This window comes from Osmerus mordax, chromosome 12, assembly GCF_038355195.1.
Source record: "Osmerus mordax isolate fOsmMor3 chromosome 12, fOsmMor3.pri, whole genome shotgun sequence".
NCBI classification, from domain to species: domain Eukaryota; kingdom Metazoa; phylum Chordata; class Actinopteri; order Osmeriformes; family Osmeridae; genus Osmerus; species Osmerus mordax.
This window is the reverse complement of record NC_090061.1, coordinates 3912235-3925186: the sequence shown is the minus strand read 5'-3', so window position 1 is coordinate 3925186 and position 12952 is coordinate 3912235. Positions and strand designations below refer to the sequence as shown.

At 50.4% G+C, this 12952-nt stretch overlaps 1 protein-coding gene across 1 annotated transcript in view; it reads right to left on the bottom strand.

Annotated features, from left to right (window-relative positions):
• Positions 1 to 12952, bottom strand: part of atp10b (ATPase phospholipid transporting 10B) — a 28820-nt gene that overhangs the window by 5207 nt on the left and 10661 nt on the right. Inside the window, exons 3-16 of the mRNA XM_067248093.1 lie at positions 10818 to 11022; positions 10188 to 10273; positions 9594 to 9697; positions 8861 to 8992; positions 8263 to 8390; positions 7788 to 8040; positions 7067 to 7260; positions 5806 to 5961; positions 3837 to 4362; positions 3494 to 3597; positions 3245 to 3371; positions 2287 to 2471; positions 328 to 592; positions 100 to 176 (exon numbers count right to left, since the gene is read on the bottom strand). Coding sequence (XP_067104194.1) covers positions 100 to 176; positions 328 to 592; positions 2287 to 2471; positions 3245 to 3371; positions 3494 to 3597; positions 3837 to 4362; positions 5806 to 5961; positions 7067 to 7260; positions 7788 to 8040; positions 8263 to 8390; positions 8861 to 8992; positions 9594 to 9697; positions 10188 to 10273; positions 10818 to 11022 — 2542 coding nt within the window. The remainder of the gene's footprint in view (positions 1 to 99; positions 177 to 327; positions 593 to 2286; positions 2472 to 3244; positions 3372 to 3493; positions 3598 to 3836; positions 4363 to 5805; positions 5962 to 7066; positions 7261 to 7787; positions 8041 to 8262; positions 8391 to 8860; positions 8993 to 9593; positions 9698 to 10187; positions 10274 to 10817; positions 11023 to 12952) is intronic.

Sequence of the window (12952 nt, the reverse complement as noted above, 5' to 3'; positions counted from 1 at the left end):
GAGGACCAGGGTTGGGAACCACTGCAGTAGAGTACAGATCCCCAATGTGAACTGTGACGGTGAGGTGAGACTGAGAGCGTCTTCTTGCACGGCACAGACCTGCATGCCCTCCTGTCCAGAGATGCCGACACCCACGTCAGCTGCCTGGATCATGTTCACATCGTTGGCACCGTCGCCTGACGTCACAGAGGACGTGCACGAGGAGAGAATACATCAGAAGTTACAGACCACAGTCCACAGATAATAACGCTTGTTAAAAAAAGAGGTTGCTTGCATTGTTTTGCGTTGCGTGGTTTACAACACGACAGACATTTGCTTTAAGCCCACCTATAGCGAGGGTCATGACCTTCAGCTTCTCCCTCACGACCGTGACCACGCGGCCCTTCTGCAGGGGCGTGGCGCGGCAGCACAGGACGGAGCGACAGCGCCTCGCCAGTTCCAGGAACCGGGCCTGCAGGTCCGACTCCAGCGCCATGGCCAGGGTGGGCCCATCGATCACCAGGCTGATGGTAGGGGCCCCAGATCCAGGTGGGCCCTGGTCGTACCTCTTCACTTCCTCCAGGGTGGAATCCAGGATGGACGCACACGTCAACTGGACAACACAGAGGGACATGGGGAAACGGACCCAGATTAAACATGAAACTACATGGATGTTCTGGAAGGTTCTCTCTCAGGGGCATTGGAAGAACACTTTTTTTGTAGAGGCCGTTTTGGTTCTAAGAGTGTGGAGGTTGTTTGAGAGGGTTAGTCAGTCGGTTTGCCACCACCGCCTCTCACCCCTGGGACCCAACAGAGATGCAGCCCTGGTAGATTCAAGTTCAAGGTTCAAGTTTATTGTCATTTGGAACAAGTACAGGTTCAGGTACATTAGAAGTCTTTGGTCCTGCATCTCTTGACAATCCCCAGCCACCTATCGAAACCTCATAAAATCATCTAAACCTGTAACAACAATTTCTAACCTACGTTAGCCACTGTACAAGATATAGAAGAATGTAAAAAAGTGAAAAATACTGAGTAATTCATCGAACAACTGAGAATACCCCAAAACTAATAATAATAAATAACAAAAACTAACAATAATGTACATGGAAGTAGAGTAAACTGACTGTGCTGTCAGTTGGGTGAGATGATTCATGGTGTGTGTGATCCCTGACCAGTTCCAATTACCAGAGTCCGGTCTCGTCCAATCGGATTAATCATTTTTGCCTGTGGGTGACTGGTGAACCAGAGTCCTTCGGAGTGGTGTGTGTGTGTGTGTGTGTGTGTGTGGGGGGGGTGGGGGGTGGTGTCCATTGGGCGACAAATATTGAGGTCATATTCAGTTTTTATCTCATCCATCGCCTCCGTTCTGAACTTCATTGAGTTTGGAGAATGAGGATGTTATGTAACAGTGACAGTCTGCACATAATTCTGTATCGGGAGTACAAATAGTTAATTAAAAATGTTCTTACTCCTCGTCTCCACCTTCATAAAGGAGGGGAAATGTTACCTGGGAGGGTTGAATGTGATAACTGTTATCACAACCTCTGTGTGTGTGTGTGTATGTGTCTGTGTGTGTGTATGTGTGTATGTGTGTGTTGCAGCTCTAATGGGATCTCTAACCTGTTCTAGATTGTATAGGGGGTACCACAGCTCATCCATCAGCCCAGCCTAGCCCCATCCCTGCCTCAGCTAGAGCCCCCAGACTGGGCCTCCACTCATGAGGGCTCCCCTCACATCAACCTCCACACACAGCCCAGGGGGGTCATTCTGTTCTATTTAGAGCAGGGAATGATTAGACAGTCAGGAGGTTGTGAAGGAGCCCCTTCCTCCTCCTCCTCCCCCTCCCCCCTCCCCCTTCCTCCTCCCCTTCCTCCTCCTCCCCCTCCCCCTCCTCCTCCCCCCTCCTCATCCTTCTCCCCCTACGTCACCCAGAGATGGGAAATGTGAGGACCTGACCTTTTACTCAGATGTAAATGTAGTTAGAGCTTTGGGCACTCAAATCAGGCAAAGGGAGAGAGAGAGAGAGAGAGATGAGACAGAGAGAGAGAGATGAGAGAGAGAGAGAGCCACGGAAAGAGAGAGCGAAGAGTTGTTTCCTTGGAAAGGAGGAAAATAGAAAACAGACTGAAAGGAAACTAATCCTTACCTGGGTCTGAAATAAAAATACATGTTGCCCCCCACCCCTGATGACTCACCACCACAGAGCTCTGACCTGGTTCTCTGCTCCGTACCTTGTAACAGTTGCCCTGAACAACAGTGTCAACATGCGTCGGGCCCTAAACAACCTTCCTTGTCCTTCCCTACCTTGCTGCTGGTTCTCATGTTGAACACCAGGTCCCCATCATCCAGCAGCCTGCAGGCGTATGCGATGTTGACTGCCGTCTCGGCCTTGTCGCCCGTGAGCACCCACACCTGGATCCCCGCCTCTCGGAGAGCAGCGATGGTGTCAGGGGCGCTCTCCTGCAGACGGTCCTCAACGCCTGTGGCGCCTGGCCGACGAGGAGAGGAGGAGAGGAAGGGAGGAGGAGAGGAGGTGTGGAGGAGGTGTGGAGGAGAGGAGGAGAGGAAGGGAGGAGGAGAGGAGGAGAGGAAGTGAGGAAGAGAGGAGAGGTGTGGAGGAGAGGAGGAGATGAGGAGAGGAAGGGAGGAGGATAGGAGGTGTGGAGGAGAGGAGGAGAGGAAGGGAGGAGGAGAGGAGGGGAGGAGGAAATGAAGAGAGGAAGAGAGGAGGAGAGGTGTGGATAAGAGGAGGAGAGGAGGAGAGGAAGGGAGGAGAGGAAGAGAAGAGGAGAGGAGGAGAGGAGGAGAGGAGGAGAGGAGGAGAGGAGAGGAAGGGAGGAGAGGAAGAGAGGAGGAAAGGAAGAGAGGAAGGAGTCAGGTGCTGTGGGGTTTACTTGAAGGATAGCATCTCCTACATAGCAGGGTGAAGTCCGAACCAGGATGGTCTCACCTACCTAACAAGAGGAGGTTGGTCTCACCTACCTAACAAGAGGAGGTTGGTCTTTCCTACCTAACAAGGTGAGGTTGGTCTCTCCTACCTACAGAGAGGAGGTTGGTCTCACGTACCTAACAAGGTGAGGTTGGTCTCACCTACCTAACAAGGTGAGGTTGGTCTCTCCTACCTAACAAGGTGAGGTTGGTCTCACCTACCTAAAAAGGTGAGGTTGGTCTCTCCTACCTAACAAGGTGAGGTTGGTCTCTCCTACCTAACACGGTGAGGTTGATCTCTCCTACCTAACAAGGTGAGGTTGATCTCTCCTACCTAACAAGGTGAGGTTGGTCTCCAGATGGATTGCCGTGTCACTGCGTAGCTGTTCCCGGTTGTCCATGGCAGCATTGGCCTCCTGCCTCCACAGCCTCCAGTCCTCATAGGCCTTCTCACTCAACACCTTCACAAATCAACAGATGGGAACACTGTTTAACGAACGACCGAATAAATTAATCAGTTAATTAATTAATGCATTGATTATATGGATGAGTGGAGGAATAAATGAATGCATTAAATAAGCACCTTCTTGGTGCAACAGAGGGTCCTTAGACCCTGTCTGGCGTACAAGTCTAGATGTTTCTGAGTGACGGCAGCAATGGCCTTCTGCTTCTCTTCAAATCTATGCTCTGGGGAGAACGGTTTGAAAACCATGGTTATTACGCAATACCGTTAACATTCCTCACATTGTTGTCATCATGGCTCCCTTTAGAAAGAGACACTAGCCACACTGGGTGTCCTCTAAACAAACAAACAGATGTTGATTAAGGTCAGTTATCCTCTCTCCTCTGGTGTGTGTTAGACCACACAGTGTCATGCCGTGTGTGTGTGTGTGAAGGTAAGTCCTGACGCCGGGTCTGCTCCTCACCTGCGGCTGAGGTAGCCAGGAGCTCCATGATGGCAAAGTCTGCCCCTTTAGTATACAGGACCACCTCCCCAGAGACAGGATGCCGCACCAGGACTGACATCCTCCTCCTGCTGGGGTCAAAGGTCAAAGTGTCCAGCACCTGGAAGGTCAGTTCCTCCCCCCAGGGCAGCCGTACGGTCACTCTGTCCGGCCCGCGACCCAGCAGGGTGAAGCCGTAGGCCCGGGCAGCGTGGACCAGCGCTGCCTCGTCAGGGCTCTCCGCCTCGTAACAGAGCCCAGGATGGAGGTTCCCCGACGGGCCAGCCGTCGCGTCAGCCCCTGAGCTGCTGCTGGTGGGGGTGGAGGGGCTGGGAGTGGGGGGGTCTTCCTCCAGGACGTCGAGGTCGCAGAGGGGGGTGGAGCGGGTCTTGTTCGGCATGGGGTGCCAGGAGGCCAGGGTGTGTCGTAGCGAGGCCACCCTCCCAAACAGGTGGAACAGGTGCTCCAGAGGGTTCCTGGAGAGGGATGTGCTGAGGGCGACACTCACCTGGGGATGTCAAGATAAGATAATCCTTTATTTGTCCCGCAGTGGAGAAATTGCAGTTTGCAACAGCTGAAGGGTACAGAACAGCACTCAGAGTACAAACAGGGTACGACAGGTGAGAGTACAACTCAGATTACGACAGGTGAGAGAAGGAAGTTCCTCTTTCAGGTTATTTATTGATTCATTTATGGTTTGTTTGTGGCTTTCGGGATGAAAGTCCGTTTTTACAAACACAGACTAATACCACTTGTAGTCTGGTGAGATCTTCTTTGTTCTGTCTGAATCTGTGTCCTGGAACACAGTCCTGCCAGTTTGGATCTGATGACCTTCCAACCAACCAACCAACCAACCAACCTCACTCATCCAACGGTATTGGCTGGTTCTCACTCTGCCCTGTCGTGACCCTCCATTAGCTGATGGGAGAACGCCCCGGTCAGCAGAGACACTCAGGGTCATCACATTAATAACAGCAGACCTCATTACCCTGTGAAGCTCCCCTCCCTGCATGCACAGTGGATAATGCAGACAGGAGACCAAGACATCGTGGGATCTTCAAGAGCAATTACAGAAATGAGCCCCAAACACTGATAGAGGAGAGGCGCCCTGCGCTGGATGCAGAGCACGTAGTGAGCCAGGCAAGGAGAGCTGCCTATTAAATCTCTGCTACAGCAGCTGCTGGTAGCTGGATGTCTCTTTTCTACCTTCTGTGGCAGACTTGTGGCTCTGGAGTAGGGTTGGACTACAGGAGCAGGGTTGGTCTATAGGAGCAGGGCTGGTCTATAGGAGTAGGGCTGGTCTATAGGAGTAAGGCTGGAGTATAGGATTAAGGGGTGGTCTATAGGAGCATGGTTGGTCTATAGGAGTAGGGCTGGTCTATAGGAGTAAGGCTGGAGTATAGGATTAAGGGGTGGTCTATAGGAGCATGGTTGGACTATAGGAGTAGGGCTGGTCTATAGGAGTAGGGCTGGAGTATAGGATTAATGGGTGGTCTATAGGAGCATGGTTGGACTATAGGAATAGAGGTGGACTACAGGAGTAGCCTCTCTGTGTCACCAACCAAGTTTTCCTGGGAGTCTTTCCATGTCTTCTTTGAGAGTTTTAGGTTTGCTTTACGTGCAGTACTATGGCATCTTTGAAGCCCTCTGTGACATGACAAGGGCTATACAAATACAATTTGATTGGAACTGACTATGAATGTAGGGGTGGATTACAGGAATAAGGGTGGATAATTGGAACAGAAGAATGTAAACTGTCAGTTTCTGTGTTAAATCGGATTACAATTCGGCGGCTTCAACGCCTTTTCTGAAATCAGAGCAAGTGACTTTGACGGATGAACAGAGATAGAAGACAACCCCGTCCTTCTCTTCCTTTCTTCCCACTCTTTCTCCTCTGCCTTCCCTCCTTCATCCTGCCAGGTCAGGGTCACAGCGATCTGGAGATGCTCACCTTCCGTCTCTGAGCTGTTGCCTTGGAAACCACCACAGTGTTGCAGATGGCGAGGGCCAGGAAGAAGTCGAGATGCAGCCCCGCCTCCAGGCAGCCTCCGCCGCCCTCCCCCGGAATCCGCTGAAGCAGCTTTCTGTCTGGGATCACCTCCGTTTCCTGTGTGGGGAGAGGAAAGGAGAGGAAGAGGGAGAGGGAGAGGGAGAGGGAGAGGGAGAGGGAGAGAGAGAGAGAGAGAGAGAGAGAGAGAGGAGAGGAGAGGAGAGGAGAGGAGAGGAGAGGAGAGGAGAGGAGAGGAGAGGAGAGAGAGGAGAGGAGAGGAGAAAAGACAAGAGGAGAGGAGAGGAGAGGAGAGGAGAGGAGAGGGAGAGGAGAGGAGAGGAGAGGAGAGAGAGGAGGAGAGGAGAGAGAGGAGAACAGGGTAGGAGGAGGAGGGGAGTTGAGATTCATACAACCATATCCTCACAGTAATAAAACACGTGTGTGAGCTATAAAAGGATCAACTGTGTATGAACATAAAACCACAACAGTAACAAGAGGACAAGCAACAAGGAAGACTGAGATCAGGACTTTAGCACAGAACCATGGCAACATGTCTGTTATGCTGTCTCAGCTTGCTTCTCCATGACAACCGCTGGCTCGCATTCCATCTCCACGGGCAAGAATAGCTATGGTCAGCTACTGTACCAGGAGGTTGGGAGGAACAGAGATATCAGCAACGAGGATGATGACTAATCTACAGCTCTCACGTTATAATAAGTCTGGGTGCTGTCAGTGGTGCATGGGTAATGCAGCGCAGCATGGCCATATGCTCTCACACACACATACACACACACACACACACTCTCACACACACACACACACACACACACACACACACACACACACACACACACACAAGGGTTGAGGCTGGGGGCCAGAAGGGATGTGCTCAGCGTTGACACCAAACTGCTAGACCATCTGGGACAGGAACCGGGTCGCCAGCTCCAGTGACACTACACCGGGTCAGCCCCGGGTGAACCAGGGACTGGAGACAGCTACGTCTGGGGAAGGGTCTTCCAGATCTGTCCTAAATCTAACAGTGTTCTAGAACTGTCCAGCTTGGCTGTTCTGAATCCAGCAAGGTGGCTGAAAAGCATCTACTAAATGAAGAGAATGTTCAAAACAACACACCTAGACCAAATACCCATAAGTCCACCGGAAACGTAAAACTGGAGAACTGGAGTATCAAGAGCCTGCAGTTTGTCCTGGTGGAACATTTTACCAGAGGACTGCTGAAGGCAGAGGCCTCCTGGTCGCTTCCCTTGATCTTGTCGCTCTGTTTGCCGGGGCGACGCTGGTCAGCTTCCTGGTCGGGCTGGTCCAGGGTCCAGGCCGGCGGGAGGGGAGGGGGGGTCGCACGGTGGAAGATGACCTCCTCCTCTGAGTTGGGCTCCCCCAGGACTTCCAGGCGGATCGCTAGGAACGGATCACATGACAAATATAGGACGTGGCGTTTGTGTACACACAGTGTACCCTCCGACTGTGTGCTTGTTTTGTCAGCGTGTGAGTGTGTGTGTGTGTGTGTGTGTGTGTGTGCGTGTGTGTGCACTTGAAGATTAAAGGTTTGTGGTTCCTTAACGGGTTCCTCAGAGGGTTTCTTCACATCTACACCCAAGGAACCCAAATGTGTATGTGTATATTGTGAACAGTTCAACACAGGCTTCTGGGGAAGGGTCTTCTAAATCTGTCCTAAATCTTTTCCTAGAACTGTCCAAATCCAGCTTGATCAGAACAGCCAAGGATGTTTTCGATGTTTCCCTGCTCCAGCACACCTGATTCAAATGAACGGTCATTACCCGGCTTCCACAGAGCATGATAACCCATTCATTTGAAACAGGTGTGCTGGAGCAGGGAAACATCTAAAACATGCATGACAGCGGCCCTCGAGGACCAGGATTGGAGAACCCTGTATGCAGTGTAGACATGTAGCTGAACGCCTCTACCGTTCTCGTTGTGTGGGTATTCTGCTCCCATGACGGAGCATCGCCGGAACACCATCTTGTTCTCTGTGAGGGTGCCGGTCTTGTCGGAGAAGATGCATTGGATCTGGCCCAGGTCCTCTGTGATGTTGAGGGCTCTGCACTGCACCCTGCTGTCAGACTCCTCGTCGTACAGGTCCAAGTCGTTGACGATGAAGAAGATCTGCCCCATCTTCACCAGCTCGACGGACACGTAGAGGGCGATGGGGATGAGGATCTGGGGAGGGAGGAGGATCGCTCGGTGGTTTCGTCACTTACATTTACATTTAGTCATTTAGAAGACGCTCTTATCCAGAGCGACTTATCCACCGCTTACACTTACTTTCTTCTCCTCTCTCTCTCTCTCTCTCTCTCTCTCTCTCTCTCTCTCTCTCTCTCTCTCTCTCACTCACTCACTCACTCACTCACTCTCACACACACACACACACACACACTTCACCTGCAGCAGGATGATCATGGTGAAGAACATATAGAAGCCAGACAGTAAAGGCGGGTCCAGGTGCCCGTTGCCATCGGCGACCAGGTAGATGGGTATGCTGGGTAGAGACTGCAGCCAGAGGAAGTGACCTAATGGAGGAAACACAGGAAGACACAATGTCCGAGTGACCTTAGATGGAATCAGCAGAGTGGACTTCCTGGTTTAATTGTATCCAGTTCGGTAAATCAAATGTACCCCAATTATCCAGAAGAATTAGCAAATGCTGCGAGGGGAGAAAGAGTCAGTTGTCAGGACAGGTCTGGCCCGAGGGCAAGACGGTCATCCCTGCCTCTCCATCTACGGCTATTTCTGTCTCTCTCTCTCTCTTCCTCTGCCATCCCTGTCTTCCTCCATTTCTTCTTGGATGGACATGTGGCCAAATGACTGATGAAGGCTATTGGAACTCCGCTCGTAAAGTCCCAGGACTGTTCCATTAATCTTGAACTAGACCTTGAGTACCATGACTCATTTTAATGTACTTTTATGTAAGTTTTTTTTCCCACACCCCCGGTAATGGTAATTGATGGCGATGTCCCAATCTTTTTTCTTTTTTAATTACCTAGGCCTCCGATGAGACACATGACGAAGAGAAGGATGACACAGAACAGCACATCCATGTTCACGTCTCGCTCCAGCTTGCTGCGCTTGTAGCGCCGCTCGTTGCTGTTGAGCATCGCCTTGGTCTCGTGACCTGGAACAGGAAACAGGAAGAGGGTCAACATTCCTACGGATGCTGCTGGTTTTCTTCCACGGGCTCGTAACCGCTCAACGTTGGCGCCTAGTAGTACGCCACTTCATACATGCTCTTATCTACCTTATGATCTCTCACCGCGACTGAATTGATTATTGATTATCCCCCTTGCTCCACCTCATCAGCTAAAAATTGCGTGTTGTTTTTCAGCAGATCTTTACGACACTTCTGAGGTGACCCCGGGGCCTCCCCAGTCTTTTATTGGGTATGTTAGTGGCCGTTTTCCCGGGCTCAGACGATTAGGCCCAGCCTTGGACTGGAACAACTACAGCCCTACAGAGATCCTCCATTAAACTCATGTTGAAATTGAATTTGGCCCAGGGATCCTGTCCACACCAGTCATTCTCCCATGGTCTCATGTCTATGCATACAGAATCAGACACCAGTATGAATCAGACACCAGTATGAATCAGACACCAGTATGAATCAGACCCCAGTATGAATCAGACACCAGTATGAATCAGACACCAGTATGAATCAGACACCAGTATGAATCAGACACCAGTATGAATCAATGACACTATGACACGTAAGTGTTCACCTGTGTAGACCACAAAGCCAGTGGCACGGTCTGTGTTTCTGATGGTACATCCACGCAGAAGAAGGCTCTCAATGTCGATGCCCAGCTTCTTATCAGGCTGTTCTCTGCAGCACGCAGACAGGGAGAGAGGGGGGCGGGGGAGACAGAGAGACAGGGAGAGAGAGAGACAGAGAGAGAGAGAGATACAGGGAGAGAGGGACAGAGAGAGAATGAGAGAGAAAGAGACAGAGGGGAAAATAGAGAGATATTTTAGTAGTCTGGTATATTTAGGTGTTTATTAGCCGCAGGAACACGCTCTCCTCTCTGTGGTGTGTCTGGGCTCTGGCTGAGACCTGCTAGAAAATCCACGATGACCCTAGACAGGGATTATAAACTATAACAGCCTGATCGTAGTGCTCCTCAGAGTGTTTGTGTATGTTTGTGATGGTGGAGGAGGTTCCCACCTCTGATACATAATGAGTTAAGTTTCTATAATAATAATCTAACAAATCAAATCACATATCATTTTGATTTTGAATAATACATTTTTGGGAATTGTACTGTTACTGCATCGATGGTGGGTCCCTGATGGAGATGTGCGTCATGGAAACTCACACGTAGCCCTTGAAATGGTTAAGGTTGTTATTTGGTCGTTCACAGACCACAGTGCTGGTGAAGTGTCGAGGATCAAACAGATTGTTCTAGAACAAAAGAACACAACACTCTGTTAGTGACACACGTCAGTGAGTTGGCAAAAATCTGTTTGCTATGTTTATACCTCCGCCCAAACCTTTACACTTAACCTGTCACTCCAGAAGTAATGTGGTGTTAGCTGTGTCATTACAACGTGCTGACTCGCAGCTCATACGCGACAGGTGGTTTCATTTCTCAATGAACATTTAGTCTGGCGTGTAAACTAATAAGCGTTTCTCAAATTACTTATTAATAACTTATTAAGGATGGAATCGGGGATGATGCTAGGATGGGTGGAGAAAAGGAGAGAATGAAGGGAGGGGGGGGCAGGGGGAGTAGGGAAGTGGGGGAGGTGAGGAGGAGGGAAGCAATGAGGAAAAGGAGGAGAGGATGAAGGGAGGGGAGCAGGATGAACAGAGGAGGAGGGGAGGGAATATAGAGAGGGGGGAGAAAAGGAGTAGGGAAGCGGGGGAGGAGGGGGAGGAAGGGGAGAAAGAAAGAAAGAAGGCGAGGCCCTGACAGACTCCCAGGCCCACGCCCAGAGCTCCTCACCGGGTCAGACAGGCCAGGCACCACCCTTCTCTGCTTCAGGTTGGTCTCTCCGTCCAGGTTGGAGGTCTCGATGTGACACACCCCGCTGCTGTCGGAGGTGTGGAGCAGCAGGAGGTCCGCAGGGATGATCTCGTTGGAGAACACCTGGACAAAGTCGCCCACACGCACGTCCTTCCAGCGCCTCGTCACAAAGCCTTCCTCTCTCCTGGAGGTGGGCAGAAGGGGGGGGGGGGGGGGGAAGGGGGGGGGGGGAGGGGGAGGGGGGGGTTATGGTTAATGATTCACGTGAAGGTACCTTGTAAATGGACCACCTGCTGTTTGTTATGGATTGCTGCAGCTACGGGGCACCTGGGTGCTTCAACAAGACAAATATGTAGATTTGAAAAAAAGAATGTAGATTAGAAAGCAAGAGAAGGAGAGAATAAGGGAGAGAATATTGGAGTGGCAGTTGATCCGCCTGCTGGGAACAGGAGGAGTGTGAACACAGCCGGTCTCCACGTGCTGGAGACACAGAGGATGTGACACCGGCTTGCAGGTATGCTGCTGTGCATGTACAACCTGACTGGGGAGCTTCAACGACCTCGCCCTCGCACACAAACAAACACACATATGCACACACACATACGTATGCACACACACTCACACAAATGTATGCACACACACACACGTATGCACACACACACACACACACGTATGCACACACACACACACGTATGCACACACACACACACACACACGTATGCACACACATACACACACACGTATGCACACGCATACCACTAAGCCCGACTGTTGCAAGGGACTTCTAACTTCGTGAAGGTTGGAGATGGGTCATGTGTTCTTGTCTAGTGACGAGTTTCCTCGGAAACTCATTACTGCAGTTGTCCCTTCTAAGTATTAGAATGGTTCATATCTAACAGACCAGGGTCTTAATCGGTGTTCGCTTGATGTAGGTCACCCGGTAGTAGGAAACCGCGTGAACAAAGTAGAAATGTAACGCTGAGAGAAACCAAACGCACATCCGATACACTCGAGTCTCTAATCACAGCGTCAAGCTGTCTGTTCTCACTCCTCACACACACATCCTCCTTTTACCTGTGATATTCCTGATTTAAACTCAAATAAACTTCCACATCTTCAAATAGGGGAGAGAATAATTGCTTGCTCTGACCAAACCTGGCTACCTGACATCTCTATGAGATTATCTTAAATTATGGATGATTCTGAGGGAGATAAGCATCTCTCAGAGATGCTCCTCTGCTTTCTGATGAGAAGTTTAGCTGCTGGTTTCTCTGGGACTCAGGAAGACCTACGTGCTGCTGGTCTCCCCGGAGCAAGGGAGGAAAGCCGGTCTCTCTTCAGAGACCTCCATGTGCTGTGGATCCTTCTGTGTGGTTTAAAGATCAAAGCAGAGTCTTGCAGATTGATCATTATTGACGATTTACAAGGGAACGGGTAGGAGAATGATAATGATCTCCACCACGCTTTATAGATCTAATAATGAGTTTGGTTCAACGTTACTCATCCATGCTAATACTACTCAGGAGAAAGTATAGAGAAACACAGCCGACTGCTGGCTGTGTGTGTGTGCGTGTGTGCGTGTTTGTGTTTGTGCGTGTGTGTGTGTAGAGCTGGGAGTGGTGAGGACAAGCATCCGAGACCTTTGGGTATGTGAGGGAGGACCATGAGTGTGAGAAACAAATAGCTTGAAAGCAGTCGAGGCAACACCTAAACTAATGGGACTTGACCTAACAACATGCTGACAAAAGCACATAGATGGAGACAGAGAGGACTTGGAGATTCCACTGGGGTTTACGTAAATGTTACTTTACAGTAAACACGCTGAACAATCACACCTATCAGACTGCATTCCAGCAGGTTTATCAAGTGTGTGTGTGTGTGTGTGTGAGTACAGGTGAATGTGTGTGTTTGTAAGGTGATTTACAAGAGAAACAGTGTGTGTGATGTTGTCATCTGAATAGAGAAGTGAGAAAGACAGCCAGTGCAAACAGAGCCATGACAGATCATGTGACTGTGCACTTGTTGTAGAAACATGCAGAAACAAGTACCTCTCAGTGTGTGTGTGTGTGTGTGTGTGTGTGTGTGTGTGTGTGTGTGTGTGTGTGTGAGAGAGA